Below are 21,929 nucleotides of genomic sequence, written 5' to 3'. Positions count from 1 at the left end.
TAGTCACATTAAGAACAGCTACTCTGCTATTTCCATATTCTTATTATTATAGATACGTTATAGTCAGACATGCATAAGAATACAGTTAAAAAAAAAAAAAAGGCCTCAAAAAAAACTTAGATTTAAGGATGGTAATAACACTTCCAGTTATGTAAATTAAGAGGGCAAAAAAAAAAAAAAAAGAATCAGAGATAACAGTAGATACTTCAATTAAGACTTTTAGGTGCATCATTTACTGTTGGTTATACATTCAGGATTTTCCAGTTCTTAGTGATAATGTTACCACAGAATGCTGTTTTCTTTTTTTTAAATGTTAAAATGAAAATGTTAGTTTCCAAGATAAACTGCATTTTCCATTTTATAGTAAGGATTTCGAGTGTAACTGCCCAGAGCCACGAACTTCATGAACAGTGCTATTTAGAAATCTCTTACAACATTTTGCTGCATCCATGCAAATTTCCATTTAAGTAGTGCTGCTTTATGAACAGTATCTGATTACATTACAAGGAACAAAAACACAGTAATAAAACCACGATAATCAACCTAAATGAAAATAAAACAAGTGCAGCAGCAGGATAGATACAGGTACCTGATTCTGCTTCATGAGAAGAGATACAGTAAGTGTACTTTCATATTAATGCATCCTACTTATTGACAAGTGCTAAAGTGTGGTGAATTTAATTATGTCTAGAAACCATTTTGATTGTCTTGCATTTTTAAGATATAAACTGCTGTAGTGAATATTCTTTCAGTACCACAAACCTCCACACCACTGTTCTCAAAAGAGTTTCTACATCATCTGAACATTTTCCTCTTCCTTTGATGAGAAATCGGAGTCATATAAGGTGTTGAAGTTTCTTTATTTGTAATCAGATCTGCATCACATCTGTAATAATTTATAATCTGTGTTTTTCTCCCAGAAATATGATCCACCCATGAATTTACTAAAATTAGCTGCTTTCTCACTTACAGTATAGATCTCAGCTACATACATCAGATGCAAATGGTGTGCAGGACACCTTTGTCAATAGATCGGAGATACCAAATGCATGCCTTAATTTAGTGACACATACTATAGATAGGAAATGCATTATTTGGGTCTAAAGGAAAACTACAATATTTATAAGAGGGTATAAACCTGCTAAGAGTTCTGTGAGGCTTCCTATCATTTTTCTCTGTGTTCGACTTCTGACAGCACTGAAGTGGAGGGCACAAGGTACTGGACAAATAACAGTGTATCTAAAAGGGCCAGAACAGTAAAGAGATAATGCAGAAGAGCACAGCAGGGGTTGGGTAAAATAGGCTCTTATGAAGTAGTGGCAAAAATCCTGGATTCACAAGTTTTTGAAATTCTTATTTGCATAATATGGGGATTAAGAAGAAAATAGGGACATCTAAACAAAGTTCCAGACGACTAAAGATAGGAGCACCAGAAACATGTCCTGCAAGGTATGTTTGTTTGTGTGTGGGGGGGGGGGGGGGGGGGGGGGGGGGGGGGGGAGAGGCAGTAGAATAATTCCTAGTAGGTTTTTATTGTCCTACAGTTCTCCCTCGGGGGGGGGGGGGGGGGAGAGGCAGTAGAATAATTCCTAGTAGGTTTTTATTGTCCTACAGTTCTCCCTCTTACATCCCTGTTAGCAAACACCATTTAGCATCACAAAGCCTCCTCAACAGGCTTACTTTCCTTCATCCACTTCTCTTGACTGCTCCACAGCCCTCAGAACTGAACCTCGACTCACAGTCAGGTTTCTTAGGCTCTCAGAATGCAAAGATACAGCGAGTGTTCAGAAAAGAGCTACCTCCTAACTGAAGGACAGTTGATGAAAAAGTTATTAGTAAAAAATAATTATCAGGACAAACACATGCATGCTTCAAGACCAAGCGGTTCCTCCTTTCACAGCCTGCTTGACTGAGGAAACCCAGTCATCACCTAGAGAAACAAACTAACTGTATACTTGCAGTACAGCTCAATTTTAATTATTAGAGAATTTATAACAACTTCACGTTGAATTTATCTTCGCATTTTTAAATGAAATGAAGATGAAGCTAGAGCATTTTCTGGTATAACTCAATGCTGTTTAAAAAAAAAAACACACACACAAAAAAACAAAACAAAACAAAAAAACCAACAAGGCATGACACTGTAATACAATGGAAAGCATAACAATGACAGCACAGTAGCAAATTCCTAGGCTACAGCAGATGAGAATATGCTCAAACACAGCAGCAGGGCAGGGGACACAAAAACAAGAATCTGCTTACCCTTAGAAGGCTTCAAGTACATAAGAATCTCCAGCAAGAAATAACCTTGCTTCCACTGCCAGCCCTTAAATGAGGTCTGGGAAAGGATGGATCCTGGCTCTACCCGTTCTGGTCACTCAGAGGCATTGCATGCACCTGAGCTCCCCTGGGTTGGCCCTGCCTTCCCACCAGGTGCTCAATCAAGCTGTGACTTAGCATTTCCACTATACAAGCAAATTTAAGAGGCTTACTATTACAATATGTGGCTATTCGTGACTAAGCCCTTGGCCATTAGAAAGAATCCTTAAATTGATCAACACAAGCAGTAGAATGTAGTACATAATAGCCAATTACTTAAATCAAAATTCACTTTGAGACACATCTTGCTGAGTAAAAAAGCAATTATGAAAGTTTGTATCCTAATTTGCAGATTCTTTGCACCTGCTTCTAATATATTTCTAGGTATATTTCTACAAGAATTCAGATGAAATAGAGCTACAGGCCATTTCCAGAATGAAATAAACTATTATTCATTTCAGCTGTGTAATAGTGCAGTCATCATTACAGTAAGAAAGCATAAAAGTGAAATATATATTTATTTAATGTGTATTTTCAGAAATATCACAGATTTCTTCAGCTATATATTGTAGTTAAAGGATAAGTTCTGCATTACTAGCTTAAAGCAGTTCTATTTGAGGTCAATCCATGTGACAATTGCAAATATCTAAAGTCACTTTATGCCCAGCAGGTGAGAAACCTCTACCATGAGAGAATTCAGACACAGTGTATTTCCATCCTTCAAATATTAATAAAGTCAAAATCTTTTTTTTGTAAATCCACTTCAGTATTCATTTCTGTAAATCAAGTCACAGGAAACTTTCAAAACTGGCATAGCTAGCAAACTCTGTATAAGCACATTGATTTCTCTTCTCTCAATATCAAGAAAATTAAAGGGAGTGGTTGAGGCACAAGTGATTTTTGTACAGAAGTTCAGAAGTACTTCAAAACGAGTAGTACTTATTTTAACTTCTTAAAAGAAAGAGACTAAGATCACAGATCTACGATCACAGTCATAGACCGTAGTAGCTGTAAAGTCATAGTAGATGCTTTTCTTTTTTCCCGGATGAAAAGAAAAAAAGAAAATTGTTCATGGAACTTACCAAATCCATTTTATACTGCCATTTCACTTCCATGGTTAATCCATGGTTAATCAAAACAAATGACAATCTCATCTCTCAAAGCAGCCTGAGAGCATTCTGCTACACTCAATAGTAAACTGCTTCTGCTGTGAAGACAGCTTCAGTGACTTCGGTAAGACAGAGGAAAGTCTGGCCAGCTGGCATGGCAGCTGCTTGCAGAACTGATGGGGAAGTGCACTGACAACAAGCTTTGGAAAATAAGTCCATATCATAAAAGCTTGTGCTTGAAATACCTTTATAGCTATGGTTATTGTTTCTCTTAAGAGGCACTGCATAAATATGGAGTTAGTCATCTAATGCACTTAATATTTTTTCAGCCAAGGACTATTGCAGCTTTACTCTATGCCTAAGGAAGTGTTGATTATACTTTGGTTTGCTTCACAACAGTAACACAGCACTAGCAGTACAGCTGATACTAAAGAGAAGGCTGAAATCATGGCAGACGGAAGAATCAATATGCACAAGCTGCTCCTTTACTTTTTTTCATGCTTCTTGGTTAACTTTCCTCTTTCTAGCTGGAGGCTCACACTGCTGTTTGTTCGCTTCTCCTTTTGTTGGTTCTCCCGAGAAACTTGCTGGACAGCTTGGAGGATAGCAGTCTGCACTATCTGCTTGCTGGCATTCTGTAGCTTAACCTCATCTTGCTCTGGTACTGGTTTCTCACCTGTCAGAAACAAACAACAAATAAACAAGATGATTTAAGCATTTGTGGCTACCCTGTGAATGCAAGAAAGATAGAGAAGGGGGTAGGGAGGGTGGGAGATAGGAGTACTTGAGGACAGCTTATGACATAGAAAACCATAGGAGATGCTGTAGTAGGATACAAAATGCCTGCTGCATGCTCAGTATTATCTGAATGAAGAGGAAGACTGAGTCATAGACCTCAGCTACCCACTTTCCAGCCCCAGGACAGCTGCGTCTTCACAGCTGAAACAAGTACTGTTCTATTTTGCAGCATGAGAGTGTTTTTTCTTTTTCTTTCCCCTCATCTATCTCTGAATCATATCCTTTTCTATGGGGATTTTGACTTCATTTTGTGGTTCCAATGCATTTTCCTTTGTGATCATAAAAGGAAAAAGTTTTCATTAAGGTTTCTATTTACTTAAAATTAAAAGCCTTCACTCATTGAATTCCACTTGGCTTTAAGGTAAAAATTTTCTTAAGTGTAAGTTCATTACACTTAGCTACACTTCCAAAAGCATTTGAAAACACTGTTAAAGTAGGAAAACAAATAAACAGAATTCCAACATCAATAGCAACCTACAAAAACCCATACACTTCTTATGTGATAATTTCTTGTTTTGCTAAAACACTGAAACCCGGAGGAAACAAAGTAATGTTTTATGACAAGTTACACAGTAATGAAGAAAAGTAGATCAGAGACTACTTTATCTCCTAGCAGAAAAGATGACTTGGTAGATAACAAGGAATGCTGTAAAATGGTCAAGGTTTATCTTGATATAATAATTTTGAATTAGTCAGATGTCCACCTACAGGAATTTAAGAAAACATACACTTGCTATCGGAAATACTTAGGTTAGGTGCTTATTTGTATTACTAGATTTCATTTTAAAGGCTTTTGAGATAATCTTCCCAGTTCTTTCTTGATCAACTATGTTATACTCAAGTAGTTCATGAAATGGGATTTGTATTTCACTGTCTGTTTTGAAGCCATTCGTTAAGAATTATGTCCTGAGAGAAGTAAAACAGAGTGAATGAAAGATCAGATGCTTTCATAAGAGATCCACATCTGGAATTGTGAGACATGGTGTTCCTTAAGAAATATTTTGAAACAAAATAGAAACAAAAAGTAAAGTAAAATCACCAGTTTAAAAGATCTGTGAGACCAAGCCAAACATTAGCAAAATAATTAAACCTTATTCATTATCTCAAAAATTATCTTTCTTTGAAAGAAGTTCAAAAATATACTTATGTTTTTTTCTATCGATGATATACATATTATACAATTTCTTGCTAAAAGTAAAAATGCAAGCATGTTTTTTTTTCTACTGAAATAAAATATATGAAATTTAAAAGTGGCATGCAGCTGTATCAAGATTATTAGCTTTAGTAAGTTAGTGGGTAGTAATGGTGATATGAGGATGGTTGGACAAGATGATGTATAACCTTTGCAACCTTGTGATTATATGTTTCTATTTAACAGTAATGTACAGATATTACTCTACTGCTCAAATATGAAGTCACAGTTATTACACAATGAACCAGTCTTGCTGGGCTGAAAAATATCAGCCAACTCAGCTTGTGTTCAGAAGATACATTAGAAAAAGTATGGATAAATATGAAATTTTCAATGAGAGTGAATCTGTAAATATGGGTGAATATGCTGGATTGGGGCACAAGTGTATATGATATGTGATGAATTTACCAGCACTTGTGACCAAAAAAAAATAAATCAGATTTTTAAAAGCATACTGTCTGTGATCATGCTGTTGTTGAAAATTACTGATTTTTCTTTCTTTTGGAGCACTTCATGATTTATTTTATTCTTCTTAATATACAAAATCTGAATTTTATATATATACATATATATATATATACACACAAACATACGTTCTATGATTACCTGTGTTTTTCAGTTATTTGTCATAGAGCAAAGCCCACATTTAAATACAGTTCATTTAAGCGAGACCTTGATTATGTCTGCTTGTTAGACAATATTGGTATATGCCAGGAAAATAAACCAAGCAGATAGAAACCAGAACCTCTGGACTACTTCTGATAGTTTATATATGAACAAAAAGGAAATAAAGAAGCACAATCAAACATGTAAAAACTTTCCATCAGTATTACATGCTTAGGATGATAGTAACCCAGGTTAAAATAAAATAATAAAATAAAAATCTAAATGACTTTGATTATGAAGAAGTCAAAGATGTTGACCTGGTTGTTGTAAGTAATGAGCCACTGGGAGTTTATGTTGACTAACTGCATCTGAAATTAGCAATGAGAAAATAAAAAGGGCATGAGAGAAAATACAGAAAACTACAGACCTGTTAGTCTACCAACAGTACTTGGAGAAATTATAGAGAAGATTATGCTGGATACTACAGAAAGACATTTAAAGAACAAAGCTATTATCAGGCATAGTCAACATGGGTTCATGAAGAGAAAGTCCTGCCTTAGTAATTTGACCTTATATGACATGATAATCCAGTCAGCGGATATAGTATTTCTAGATTTTAGCAAGGCCTTTGATGCTCTCTCTCACAGCATCCTACTAGACAAATTGCCCAGTTGTAGCATGATCTTTTCTCCTTTTCTTTCCTCTCTTCCTTTCACCTTTTGAGTTGGACATAAAACATAGTGCAGAGGTCTGACCCTATAGAGTGACTACCATATGTGGGAGCTGGACTGACAGCCAGGATCTAGATATCTCAGTCCATCACATATGAATACCTAGTTCCTCTTGGACTGTAATGCCTGTCACAGCTGTCCCAGAGGAGCAAGAAATTAGTTTGGTGTGTGTTCCCAACAAAATATAGGAAGTAAATGTAAAACATAACCTCTATAATACAAAACACTATCCACTTATTATACCCACTCTGCTTAACAAATACTCTAAAATTTATGGTCACTGTGTGGCGTAGTCCTGTCCTTGTGGCTACCACACTCTAAAATTCCTCCATGGGGCTACTAAGTCTTTTATTCACCATGGAAAAATTAAGAGGAAATTTGCCTTTCTCAGTCTCCCTCTGTCTTCTCCACTTTTGATACTACTTTATGTAGAGGTCTGGATGGAGGGATGCTATCATTTATTGGAAGGAATTAGAAAATTCAAGGTAACAGATGGGATTATGAATATGATGACTAGGACCTCTACACTACACATTACGTAAAGTGGAAATTGAGAGAGTGTTGGGCATGAAGGGAAGCCCATACTTTGACCTGGAAAACAGTGGGAAGTACGGTCTGAAATGCCAGCTGTTTTTCAGAACAATGGCTCTGCTCATGAAGATTTTTAGGACCTAGAGCTATGTGATGCATTTTTTATTCTTTAAGTCTAGAATAAGTCTTTCACTGTATTTTTCTTTCCAGTCATGACTGATAAATGGGGATAAATGCATCAACAACAAAATGTTTTTTGTTTGTTTGTTTGTTTCTGACCTTACCTCAGCTTTTCTTTTATGGCTTAAGCTTTCAATTGTAGTTAATGCCATCATCAGGCTGAAGACAGTCAAAATTTTAACTTCTCTTATCAAATTCAGAGCTATAGGGTATTTTCAAAATTATAATCTTCCAAACCATTTGTGAAACTAGGTTATTTTGCCCTAACTCAGATAAAGAATCTCTCACAATTTGTGAAGCCCTAAGAATTCCAGGCATTGAAGTTGCTGTAAAAGAACTCTGCTTCAAGAGGACTACAAAAACGGCAATTTCTTCACTTCTTCCTCTTATCTCTCATCAGATAATGAATGGCTTAATAAAGCTGAACACAGGAAAGTCCAGCATTAATTCACCTGAGAAATGTGGGTTTGGCTGCCTTCTTGTTTCCAGTGCGTGAAGGTAGGTGATCCTTCCCCTCTCCTCAGCACTGGTGAGACTGCTTCTGGGGTACTGTATCCAGTTCTGCCTCACCTTTCCTCATGCAGTAGAGACATAAACACATAGGATTAAGCCCAGCAAAGGGCGAAAAAGATGATGAAAGACTGGAGCATCTCTCTCAAGGAGAAAGTTGAGAGGCTGAAAGCTGGAACTGTCTAGCCTGGAGGAGGCTCAGCAGGGTCTCAAAAATGTTTATAAACATCTGGAGAGTGAAAATAGGATGGAGCCAAGTCCTTTCCAGAGGTGCCCAGTGCCAGAACAAGAGGCAGTGGACACAAATTGGAACACAGGAGGTTCAGTCAAAACATCAGAAAGCACTTCTGTGCTGTGCAAGTGATGAAGCACTGGCAACTCTGCCCATAGAGGCTGTGGAATTTTCTCCCACAGAGATCATCAAAAGCTGCTGAGACGTGGGCCTCGGCACCCTTCTCTGGGTGGCCTGCTTGAAGGTGGTGTTGAACCAGGTGACCTCCACAAGTGATTTCCAGTCTCAACCATCTTGTGACTCTGTGACTCCATCTGGTAAGGCTGCCATAAAACTCAACTTTTTCACTTCCTGAAGGAGTAAACAGCAGGTTCTAAAAGGCTGTTCCCATTATTCTCTCTTTCTCCATTTCAAAGGAAACAGCCAGCACAAAGCTGTTTTCTGAGAAGCACACTTCTTTATTGATATGCTGCACTTAGAAGAGAGGGACTAAGGAAAGCAGCAATGACTCATGCAAGTATCCCAGAGGGACTGAGCTGGAAAATGTCTATCAAACTGCTCCACTTTCCTGAGATACAGACTGTTGTGGACATGAATAAAAGCAGAATTTTGAGTGCCTATAGAATTAATAAGGCATTTTAAGGATCACATACTTATACAGTTACCAATAAGGTAAAATACAGAAATATCTCCTGCTGCCTACGCATTTGGTATTTTGCTAATCAAATCAAGAGTCAATAAGTTACAGCTAAGTTTTATTATTATTTTTTTAAGATTTGAAGAATAATTTTAATAAAAATTCCGTGACAAATTTCAGTTGAACTACGTGCTGGTAAAACATTACATTACAGCAGAAATAGCATTCTGCTTATAGGTTACTTTTGTCTAATGGCCACATCAAGATGAAAAATCCTCTTCATGTCAGAAAACCTTTTCTAGTTATTCTCTGCAGTTATTCTGCAAACCCCACTTTGGTTCTGCAATTGAAAATACAATTTGAAAGATGTGCAAAACTTCAAAGTCTTAGAATGGCTTTGGGAATCAGTCACATATTCCACTTTCATGTAAAATTAGTGCCATATATCAGTACCTACAAATTTCTTTGGCTTTTCTGAAGCTTCATGAAGAAAAAAATGACTAGCAGTTTGGAAAAATTAAAACAACAACAACAAAACATTAACAAACAACACACACACACACACAAATCCCAAACCTAAACAAATAAACACATTTAAAGCAAGTTCAAAAAACCCATTTAAATTCCTAGAATGAATATTCGTTTAGGTCCAAAAATACCTTGTGTGGGAGATCCTAAACTCTGATGTTTCTAGATTACGGAATATACCTAGAAAAGTAAACACTGAAATCAGTAACTACAGAGAAAGAGTGCTGAACACAGATTAAGTCTTGAAGAAATTCTATCTGATTGCAGATGGACCTTTTTCTCATTTACTCACTTCACTTTCTTTAGAGCACCAAGATTTGCTTCCTTTCCAGCCTGAGATCAAAGCAGTCTCCTGTGCCTTCTCCCTTTCAGTTTACTGCTTGTTAAATTTAATTAAATGTATAAACATCCTTACTAAATAACACTTAGCAACCCATCATTGATGTGAATCAGCAGTTCGGAACGTTATCCACCACATATTTTCATAGAACTGTTGGGGCTACTATCATGAAGCTACACAACCACAGACCTTGTTTTTACCATGATGTAAGTCCTTCCCAGATCACCTGATTATAGCAATAAACTTTGGGGAAACACAATATCTTTCAATGGACGAAATATCATATTTTAAAGGAAACAGAAGTAAAATTTTTCACATGGAATCAGGGAGGGGGCAAAATGGTGAATGAGCTGTGGAAGGAAAGAACTTCAGACTCTTGGAAAGCATAGGCTACAAATAATTTATCCCATACTTTTTGAGAAGGGATTAGTCACATATGAGCATGAATGACCATAAACATGACATCCTATCTCTGTAATCTAAACAAATTTCTATTGTCTCTCAGTTTTCTTTTTTTACTTTACTTACTTTACTTACTTACTTTACTTTACTTTACTTTTTCAGTAAGTTTATTGTTTTTCCTAGAAGAAAAATTAATTTTAATTATTTTTAATTTTAAATCCACTTTTCTCAAAACTTGGGACACATATGCATGTCTCATTTGGCCTTGTGACGCAATACAAACACTGCATTTGAAGAGAACAACTTAACTTTACCATCAGATTCCGTGAATCCCAAGGGCCATGCATCAGAGGTCAAAAGTGTAAGTTCTTCTTCACAGGAATAACAAATGTAGTTTAATTCTAGCAAGTGAATACCTCTAAAGCTGTTCTAGAAAGAGGCTGGGGTTTTTGTTGTTGTTTTGTTTTTTAAACAGCTTTGAGTCTAACCATTTTTAAATACAGAGAAACCATATTTCTCTAAGCAAGTATCAGAGCAATTTAGAATTCACAGTTACCCAAAATATATTCCCATTAGCTATAAGTTTGATTTATGCAAAATTTCTGAATTTGGAAGAGATACAAAGCAAAAATTATCTCCCAATATTTTGCAAAAGATTATGTAAATACATCTCTTAACTAGAAACATTACCATTTGTTTCAAGAATACATTACTTTGGTTTGGAATAGTTAACCATTATACTTTTTCTTCTTCAGCACTGCAATATTAGAATTTTTTTCCTCATGATTAAGAAAAGTAACAACAATCCAACAAAAATATCCCTCTCTTGTAAGTCCATTTTCAATTCCATTGGAAAATACTACTGATAGTTTTACAAACAAACCAATAGTACTGGTGACATTTAAATTGCAATGAATGTACCTATAAGCAAGACTGTGATGATAAAATTTTATCATAGGATCAAGTATATGTTTATTAGAAAATCAGCTGATTTTTGTCTATGAACTGTAATTCTCACAAAAGTGAAGATTCTGACAAGTTTGCAATGACATGTGGTAGTAATTAATATTCACTGCATCAACATTTCTCTTCTACAGAAGAGTTAAAGTCTGTTTTTTAACCTCCCACTGGCTTTAGGCAGTGCCATATCTCTCAGTTTTCCTATTCACAGAATGGAAATTACAGGTGAGAATCTACTAGGGAACATTTTATAACCTGCAAATCGCAATGGTTAAAAATCTCCTTCTCTTCACTGCTTAATTGGTTTGTGCTAGGTTTCCAGCACTTGAATCCATAATTGGAAAAAGGAATATAAAAGATGAGGCTGCACATCATCCATAATCAGGAAATGTTGATGAGTCATATTAATTACATCCACACAATTACACATCAGTTAACCAGGGCTGCAGACTTCTGAGCATGCTCACAAAACTAACTTTATGCATGTGTCATTTAAGATTAGAGATCCAATTTATAGCAGTATCAGTAATGATGCCAGTTCAGATCTAATGAAAAGGTCCTAGACCAAAGCATTAAGGGGAGAAAAATAGAAAACAGAAAAACAAACAAACAAAACAGCATATGCATTCCTTGCTGTACTAAAATTAGTTTTGTCCACTGCTGTTACTCATGCCCCAAAATGGAGCTCTACGAGTTTCTGAATGATAGCTGTCAGGTTTCTAAGGGCACTCAGTTGCTCCTGAAGAAGGAGAAAGTAAACTGAAGGTCTAGTATTAGATATAGAAGTTGGTGGCCCTGCCTGTGGCAGCAGCTTGGAGCTTCTTGATCCTTGAGGTCCTTTCGAACCCAAGCCATTCTATGCTTCTAAGATAGCAGAAATGCTTTCATGTAGGACTACCAGGTTTTTCTAGTTCCCTTTTCTAGTGGTCAGAATATTCACTTTCACCAGAAAAGCTACAGTTCAGTTACATTTCCCCAACCCCAGTCCTTGACTACTACTGTGCAACCACCACTTAGGAAGAGAGCCAACACAGACTACTTTGGATAAAAGAGAATGCATAAAAATGAAATAAGAACAGCTTTGCTTTGAACACAAATCAAGGAATGATGGGAAGGGAAACAGAAGAACAGAAACACAGACAGACTTTCCCAAAGGACATAATATATCCGAAGTAATATTTAACCATATCCATATCACCTTTTCATAATATTTTGTCCATAGATTTCAGTTTGGTTTTATATATCAATATTAATTTTTTATAAGTCCTCGGTGAGTTAACCCATAATACTTGAAATACACCAGCCAATATGAAGCTTTCAACATCTTTCAGATTAAGAAGTTGTTGAGATCTTCAGATATTTAAGCTATTTAATTTTTTTTTCAACATGTTTTGTAAGATTTATTGCTGTATTTCAATAAGATTAACTAAAACAGATAATAAACTTCAGTTTATACATTTACTCAGTATTTTTATTCATAACAATGGTTTCACTTTGTGTTCACAGCTTTGAAGACTGGATGCAGTTCAAAGTAGTAGTGACTGAATATTCTGCCATACGTAAATCTGTTAGTATGATACTCAGATTTTGTTGTCAGAAGAAAAATTTTGTGAACTATCAGTACAGGCCAACATTAACTAATTTTTCAACTCCTAAGGTAGAGCTCAGTGCATTGAAAATAAGATACTTTCTAAAAAATATGTGGGACCAGCTTCTCTAAAATTAAAAAACAACAACAACAACAACAAAAAACAACTTAATCTGCACAATTTTGCTATTTCTTTTAGGAGACACACTTCAAATAGGAAGTAAGAAACATCTCTTCATCAAATGTAGTGCTTCTCCAAGGGAAGGAGAAGTCTAATGTTACAGATACAGGTAGATTGTGTGCCATTCAACTTCTATTTTCTATCGCTTAAGTGCTCAGAGGTTACTAGCCAAAATGAACATTTTAGGCACAGAAAGTGAGATAAAATTTCGGCCTTCTAATTCTGTATCAAAAAATATCATCTATGGGCTCACACAGAGCCTCACTGAATCCCCCACCTTTCATAGACATTATATGGCTTTTGCTATCCATCACTGTGTAGCATGGGTAAAAGTATTCAAAGGTGCCACGCTCCACTGCTAGCTGTTGTGTTCATATTTCTGCAGTGCTGCACAGTTTTTGGTCTTCAGCTCTGTACAACTTAATCAAAATCTGCAATATTCCACTCTGTTTTTTGGTCATTGTTTGTTTGTTTGTTTGTTGTTATTGTTGTTGTTGTTTCTGTTTGTTTGTTTTAATGTAAAGAAAATAAGGAAGAGGTTATATAATTGGCCAAAAGCCAGCCAAGCAGTGATAACATTCTGCAAACTATAATAACTGCATAGGAAAAGTGTCCTGCTTATTTCTGAATGTGAACTGCATATTAAGGACATTCAAAATTTTGGCTGAATATACATACATATATATGTATGTGCATATGCAAAGTTACAAGACAAAGTGTATAAAAGATTACATAAGTTTAGAGTGCGCCTTCAAAGAGGTGCATTCTCACAGCTCTAATCCGACATCATCTCTATAAATACATGCTGCAAGAAACAGGATGCAATTGGAATGTTGTTTTCCTCTCTTGGATCAAACTTCCCAGATAAGTATTTTCTCCTCTGAGGAGAAAGCTTACTTCAGGACAGAAGGTAAAGTTAATCTGATTATTTAATAGATGCAGTAATTGATATGCACCACCTTCACACCGAAAAATGGTAAGTTGATTCCCTGATCAAAGCAAGAAAATAGTGTTATTCTATCAAATATGCATACTACAAAGTGAAGCAAATGAAAGTAATCCACAGGAGATTACACTTGCCTTACCATTACAGAAATATCTGCAAGGTTCAACTTACTTCTTCAGGTGGAAAATTTCAGACTCTCTTTAAGAAAGAAGACAGCATCTTCTGACAACATGACTACAAGCATTAGCCAAGTCAGATGACAGCAGCACAGAGCTCACCTGCATTGACTTCCCTAGTAAGGCATTCTGTAGGAATTTTACAGCTATTCAGGTCACCTTCTCGTTTCTGTTAACATCAATAAATATTCCGTTCCAATTATAACCCCTTAAAAAATAGCAAATCTTATTCTTACAAATACTAATAGTAGTGATAAAATCTTAGTCTTATTCTTGCAAAATATTAGGGAAGGAACATAACTGCAAATGGCTAGCCTCAATTTCAGAAAGCATATAAAGAAATTACTTCATACACTGCTTGCAAAGAACTCTTGCTTAACTTCTTATGTGTAAACATGATATGTTAAGTCCTTAATAAAATACCTAATGTATAAGATTGAAGATATAGAAAGAAATCTAAAGCTTTGCTGTATTATACGGTATTTAATTTCCATTATCTGTTAAAGCTTACAAGGCTAGAATCATATTATTTATGTCTGTGAGACCTACAACAAAGCAATTCATATGGAAGAATAACAGTCTGGAGGAAGAAACTTTACAGGTCAATGTAACTCATTCCCATTGCACACTCACAATTTGGCTGTCAGAAAACAGTGCTAGTAAGGACATTAATAATGACTGCATGATTTATTACCAACTCTTAGCTATGAACAATTCCTTTGATATAAGCCAGTACTCAGCCACCATGAAGAGTGAATTCTTTCTGCAGGTCATCTGAATAAGATTCAACCCTGCAATCTCGAATTGAGAGGTGCCATTTGCTATTGCTTAAGATTGAACTTCTGGTACAAATAATTGGAAAAAGTAAATTCTGTGCTAGTTTTTAACAGCGTTGATTCATACTTCAAAGTAACATTGCATCTAGTACTGATTATTACTTTTTAAGCTTGCTAATCTAATGTAGAACAACAATTAGGGAACAAATAAAGAAAAAGACTGTACCCTGCCATCCTACAATTGTTTTTATGGGTGAAAGAAACTTCATCAGTGAAAGTGCCAGAGTGCCATACTCAGCACAAACACTAGAGTAATCCCATGATAATTTATATTAAGAAAAGTAAAAACATTGGTAGTGTTTTTTCCATTCATTATGTCCCTCCATAGTATCTCGGTCTGTGTATTGTGGAAAGAGTTCTCCAAAGTATCTCCGATGCTGTAATTAAAAAATGAAAGGCTATCAAGAAATTTAATGTCTTCACACCCCACAGCACACCAGCTTTCCCACTTGAGAAGATCAAGACTACTCAAAAGAGTAGGCACATCTGTTTTAGTGTGCAGCTGCTACATCATGAATTGCATTTTAATGATTCCTCCAATGTTTGGTACAGGATGTGCTTCTGAACTTCAGTGTCATTACACAGGTCTGCTAGACTGTTCCTGGCTTTAAAAAGTCAAGAACAGATGTGCTTCTGAAGAGGTAGCTGAAAAGCTCTTTGAATTGCTGTTGCAGAAGAAAGGTGCCGAGCAGTGAACATTCTGACTTCTGTAGTGTCTAAATATCATTAAACTTCAAGTGTTTTCACACATCTTTTTTATAGAAAAATATTGATTAAAAAATGATTTTACTATCTCTTCCTCCTTTTGGGATTGGAGGGCCATGAGTAAAGCAAATGAGTTTCTGGATTTAGGTAAGAAGGAATCTTCAAAATTACACTGAAAAATAACAAGAATCATGTGAAAGATGAAACTGCACAATTCAAAGGATTAAAGGATAGAAATGTTCTGATAAGTTGCAAATATGAATGCTGAAATTTTTCTTGATATATAGAGAACAAATTATTTTCTGAAAACAATATACTATCTAGTAAAAAAATAAAATTCATATTTAACAAAACATAGCATAGTACAGTATTGACTCGGTGAAACAGTAATAACCTGCCATGTGATTCTAACTTGGTAATAATTATAGTCTTACATTATAGAGTAAAAATCTCAACAGATACTAAAATAATCTCTTAAGTGAAGTCCTAGTAAGAGAGATGCTTAGGAAACCCGTTTGGTAGCATACACCCTTAACAAGATTCCAAGCTAGTTTTGAAAATGCAGACAACTTTTGTGCTTTATCAGTGCAGACACGCAGAGGGTAGAAGGTTAAGGCAAAAATGTTTGAGTGATTCATGTGCAAAATAGCATTAGAAAAAATCCTGGGAGAATGACAAACCCCTTTTGTATCCCCCTTGTTCAGATGAATCAGAAAAAAAAAAACCAAAACAAAAAAAAAACAACACTTTTTTCCATTTTTATTTTAATGTTTCATATAAAAAGTTTTAAGGCCTTGATTACACATGGAGTATTTCCAAAACCTTCTGTTTGTTGGTTTGTTTTTGATTTTTTTCTTTTTTCTTTTTCTTTTTTTAAAGTAACTGGAAGGAACTTGAAAAGTGGTATAATGTTGATTAGGAACATTTAAAATGATTGATAGATATTGATATTATTGATAGATGGCCTGATGTTGGAAGTGACTTCTTCTTTCCAAACTAATGATAGGGCTTGCTTGCTGCATTCAAAAGTAATCTCTTCATGATTTTTCCTGATGCTTTAGAAAACAAGAAAGATTTCAGTAATTCTTCATTTATTACCTTGCAACAAGTTGTAGAATTATTTACAAATATCAATCCTTTGTATGCTAATAGGACAACTACGATTTTTATTTTTAAAGTTCAGAATCTATAATCTTCTGAAGTCTCCTAAGAAAACCTTTCACTTCAACAACTTCTTTATGGCCTAAACCAAAAACTCGAAATGTCATGTTTCTATACTGCAGTCTTCTGCATACCTCCATCCTTACGTTTGATGATAAGTAAAACCTCCTTGTCTACTTCTGCCTGAAGCAATTAAATTTAGGAAAATTAAACAAGCTAAACATTGCAAAGTAATAGTTTGTCTACATTTCCATTACATGGATCATCTCCTGTTATAACAGTAGCATAATGAACAGCTATACCACATGGGAATCCTCTAAGTAGAATGAACTCCCATACATTTCATAGTGTTGGCATTTCATTACCCATACCTACCTACATACCATAAGCTAAAATCACCACAAAATCAGATTAAATCATGCAAGGAAAAATGTCCTTCTTCTCAGTTCTTTTCTCCAGCAGATTATATAGCAGTTTAAGCCAAGAGTCAAAGTCAGTGAAAATTGGGTGTGAAGAAAGATCAGATTTGAATAGTAGCTTTTTGCACACCTGTAAATAGCAACATACTTGCCAGAACAAGACAGAGTGAGCAAGAATGTCTATTTTTCTTTAGTAACATAATGATCCTGTGTGTGATATTTTTTTTTACAAATCCATTTCAATAATAATGAAGTCTGTGGTTTTGGTTTATTTTGGTCTGAAGATGTTGGATTTTTTTGTTTGTTTGTTTTTTAGCAGCTGGTTGTAAGAGCTAAGGAAAAGAGTTGAAGATTAAAAGTAAAATCTCTATTCAGTCAATAGGTAGTTGTTTTCACCTTTAAAAATATTCATTTTAATTTGGTAGGCTTTTTTTTACTTACCAGTTTATGAACATAACACATTAAACCAGTGCTCTTCAATAATGTAAATCCTCATCTTGTTGACATGCAAGTAATTACCTTTGTCTTCAGCTAAACAAACTTCTCCTTGAAGAGATTTTTTTTAGTTTGTTTTCTTTGTATGCACGTGTGTGTGTGTCTGTATTTTTCCCCTTCTTAAAGCACTCTACACCTAAATAATAATATCACTCTAAACCTAAATAATATAATGTACAACCATTTATAAACAGACAAATCTTTTTCTCCTTCACCCTCCCTGCCCCCTCCCCCCCGCCCCCCACCACCACCAACAATGAGAAACAAATCAGTGAAACTGAAATCAGGTCATTCATCACAATAAGATAAAATTATGAAGACAAGAAAATGAAACTCAACTTCTTAGTAAATGTATAGAATACCTATGTGATACAGCCACATCTATAGCTACTACAAAGATGTTAAAGGCGTACAAACCCCTGATTTTTAAAATATACACATATAGAGACAAGAGACAATGCCAGGGCAAGGCTGACTGACAGTGAAGAAAAGTGATCAGCAAAAATGTAATCTAATCAGGTTTGCTCTGCAGATTGTCAGACATCTCTGATTGTTTTATCATCTGTTCTACAAATTCCTATTTAGTTACCCTATGTATATTATGACATTTGCAAAGAAACCAAGGGCTTTTCTTCATGTAAAAATAGGCTGAGAAGAATGATTATGCAAGACAGATTCTTTTCTTTATGGATTAGGGTTGTGAAAAGAACAATTTATGCAGCTATTAATGAGATTTGGGTTTTAATAATTGTCAGTCTTTGGGGACGAAAAAAACCAATGTGTTTACATTATTTTAGAGGTAATCTCATCCTGCAGTACTCCAGTCCCATAGTGCATTTAAAAAATGAATTTGGTTAGTGGTGACAGACTGTCAGATAAAAGGAATTCAGAAAAAAGCCACTAATACTGAAAAGTGTACTACATAAAACAGTGGCTGGTTCTGTTGAGATAAACAACTTGATCCCAGCTTCAAGACAGTCTCTGTGGGAAAGCAGTATATTAGTCCACAACTTGGTAGTATGAGAGACACAATGAACTTCCAGTTACTGAAGTGGGATATTAATCTCCCAAACATTTAGCCCTTTAGTTGTTCAGTTAGAAAAATGAACACCAAGATATATATATATATATATATATATATATATATATATATATATATATATATATGCATTAATGAGAGTGCAAAAGTTTTGGATTCTTACCCTTTCACAGGAGAGACATGAAATTTCAAAGGAAAGCAAAACTTCTGTAAGCTTTACAAAACAAAGGTTTTAATAATTCTTCATTGTCAAGTTGCAGCATTCACTTTCCCTTTTCTATTGACCCACTATTTTACTGTCAGCTATGCATTTTTTAAGAAATGCATTGCAAGTCATTTCACTACAGAAAATGTTATACATGACTATAATATCTGAGAGCTACCAGGCCTCTCATCCATTTCTGAACAACAAACTGCCAACTTGCAAGCAGAATATATTATATCCAATGCAGCTTCTCTTCAGTTTCTTTCTGGTGTAGCAAAGCTATACTATGTAGCAAAACTCCTCCATGTAGTGAGGTGTCACATGAGATTCTGCTGAAGTCTTCAATTTTGTTCCAGTAACAACTGGCCTGAACAAACTTTCTGTACTAACACTTTGAGGGGAATAAGGGAGAGGGGGAGCAGTGACAGTGGAATTTTGTAAAACTACTCGTTTAATTCAGAGCTTGTTTCATTGACAGCCAACAGTGTGAGTGCTGGGGGCACTCACTCCCCAGGCATTGCAAGGCCCCATTCCCCTTCCTGACCCTTCTTTTGTGCAGTCTAACGTGTAAATCTGCTTGCGCACTTGCACGTGTAAGGTTCCTGTCCCCGATGGAAACCATAGGGGTGACCCTTATAGCCTTCAGCTGAGTACCTCTCTATGAAACCGCCTATCTCTGCCCAGCAGTAGAACTAGTGCAGATGGTACTCATTCTCCCATAGACCCCAGGGCAAACCCTCCGGCACGACCATGTCCTTCCCGCTGGTCTCCCTGGGGTAGGCACCCGAAGCGGCTGCCCTTACCTGGAGCAAACACCATGATGACGCCCGGGCGCGGCGCTGCTCAGCACCTCGGACAGCTACCAGCCCCGCACAGCTCAGCACCTCGGACAGCTGCCAGCCCCGCACGGCTCAGCACCTCGGACAACTGCAAGTCCCGCACTGCTCAGCACCACGGACAGCTCCGGGGTCCCGCACGGCTCAGCACCTCGGACAGCTCCAGGTCCCGCACGATTCAGCACCTCGGACAGCTCCAGGTCCCGCACGATTCAGCACCTCGGACAGCTGCCGGCCCCGCACAGCGGCGGAGGCGGCTGCGGGCCGCGGTCCCTCCCTCCACAATGCGGCGGGGCGGGGAGGGGGCCGGGGCGCAGCGCGCCCGCACGGACACACACACACACACACACACACACACACACACACGCACTCTGAGAAGCATCGCTGCCACAACTCGCTTCTCTGCAACCACAGCAGGGGGAAGGGTACGGAGGAGAAAGGTAATAGGGATCTGCCCAGCGGGGAGACCTGCTAATTGCTCCTAATTAGCTCTCGGCAACAGCCCTGCTGCCTGACATTTCGGGGTGCACTGCTTTCACCACAAGCTAGTTGCCCTGCTAACAGGCTTCAGCCATGCCAGACTTTGTCACAATATTTAAGCTTTCAAATGGAAAGCAGAGGGATTTCTCCTCTAATTTCACAGGCCTGTTAGCCCACCTCTAGCAACAGAAACACTTTGAATTAAAAGGAAACATTAGCATTTGAAAATAGAAAGCATGACATCAAGGACAAAAGGTAAATCAATAAGTGAATAAATAACTAAATAAGGAAGAGAAGAGCAAACCATGGGAGATGACCAAATTTAAAAATTTCCATAACTTTTGTACTGCTTGTTTAATTTGATTTTATTTACAAAACCCATGTTCAGATTTGCTGTGGGCCAAGAACTTCTGCAATATAAGTGAGAAGTTCGGACAACAGTCAGTTGAGATACAGTTTAACAAAATATCTGTTCTGCTTAAGCTTACACTTGCAAGCATTAATTTGAAAAACAATGATTAAGCAATGCCAATTAGAAAAAGTAAATTAAAATCATATTTTTTGTTTGAAAGTTTGCATGTAAATTTGCCACATATTTTCCATTCATATGTTTACAATAAACACATATTTGTACTTCATTTTTAATTATCAAGCATTTCACACAACTTCCCAATTCAATTTGGAAAATTACAGCTCTCAAATAAGGTCTTAGTCTTAAAATATAGATACAAAAAAGTACTGACCTGCTTAAATAGTTCTGGCTATGTTCTCTAGCAATAACTCAAGTATAGCATCACTTTTAAAGTCAAACTAATCATCTGGTGACAGATTTTATTATTTTTGAAACACCTTATAAGATCATTTCTCCTTGGGAAGGCCTTCAAGATTCATCTTCACATACCAGTTTCACTTATCTCACACAGCAACTGAATTAATGAACTTAAACATTACACTCTTAATTGCTCTGAAATATTGTTCCATTTCAGAATGCTACTAAATAAACTCAATTATAAAAGAACTATACTAGATGTAAAATACATAAAACACAGGAATAAAACAACAACAGTCAGAAATATCTGCACCATTATGAGAAAAATCACATGTATACTATCATCTTTAAAAAACTGACTTTTGAAAAGACAGTAGGAAAATTCACAGTGGTGTTTTTTATGATATCTTTATTACACGGCCCCTACCTCCTTCATTAATGTATTTAATGGAGAATTAGCCTTCAGGTGGAGCAATAAAAATGTCAACTCACTTTTCTAATATATATGTATATATATAATGTATAGGATGTATTTCTATTACATATATCCTCAAAGGAAATTATATTTATACTTCAGAGAGAATGGCTTTCAAGATGATGGCAGAGCTTCTCAAACTTAATAACAGAACCTACAATTTCTTGTTGAAAAAATACAGACTGTTAACTATAATGTTCTACACACATCTTACTTTAAATGCCCTCTAACAACTTACTCAAACCAGGCACACTTTAGAGTCTTTAGTTTTTCTTGTCAAGTTAAAACCTACCAGCAATTTATGTTTTCCACCTGAAGAAAAATGCTATCCAAAATGATACTGGGCTTCTTCTTCTTCTTTTTTTTTTTTTTTTAATCTATCATCTAATGGAATTGTTTTCAAATTCCAGATTTGGTTACAAGTTCAGAAGTACAAAAATAACAGAATTAATTGCACAGCACATAGATCTGTATTAAATTACTACTCAAAAAGACTACAAATGGAGGCACAATTTTCTTTCAATTCATAAAATCTTTGAAGGA

At 36.1% G+C, this 21,929-nt stretch overlaps 1 protein-coding gene across 2 annotated transcripts; it reads right to left on the bottom strand.

Annotated features, from left to right (window-relative positions):
• Positions 1-2,818: 2,818 nt before the first annotated feature.
• On the bottom strand, positions 2,819-19,963 carry AKAIN1 (A-kinase anchor inhibitor 1). 2 transcript variants are annotated; one of them, XM_015855380.2, is made up of 3 exons: positions 19,711-19,963; positions 19,630-19,676; positions 2,819-4,104 (listed from the first exon to the last, which is right to left on the bottom strand). In XM_015855380.2, the coding sequence occupies exons 2-3, from the start codon at positions 19,643-19,645 to the stop codon at positions 3,914-3,916; spliced, it is 207 nt and encodes a 68-aa protein (XP_015710866.1). In that variant the 5' UTR covers positions 19,646-19,676; positions 19,711-19,963; the 3' UTR covers positions 2,819-3,913. The 2 variants fall into 2 exon arrangements, with proteins under 2 accessions (XP_015710866.1, XP_032298567.1); XM_032442676.1 differs by having other exon boundaries at positions 19,630-19,958.
• Between the last annotated feature and the right edge of the window lie 1,966 nt (positions 19,964-21,929).

This window comes from Coturnix japonica, chromosome 2 (genome assembly GCF_001577835.2).
Source record: "Coturnix japonica isolate 7356 chromosome 2, Coturnix japonica 2.1, whole genome shotgun sequence".
Lineage (NCBI taxonomy): Eukaryota > Metazoa > Chordata > Aves > Galliformes > Phasianidae > Coturnix > Coturnix japonica.
This window is presented reverse-complemented; position numbering and strand designations above follow the sequence as displayed.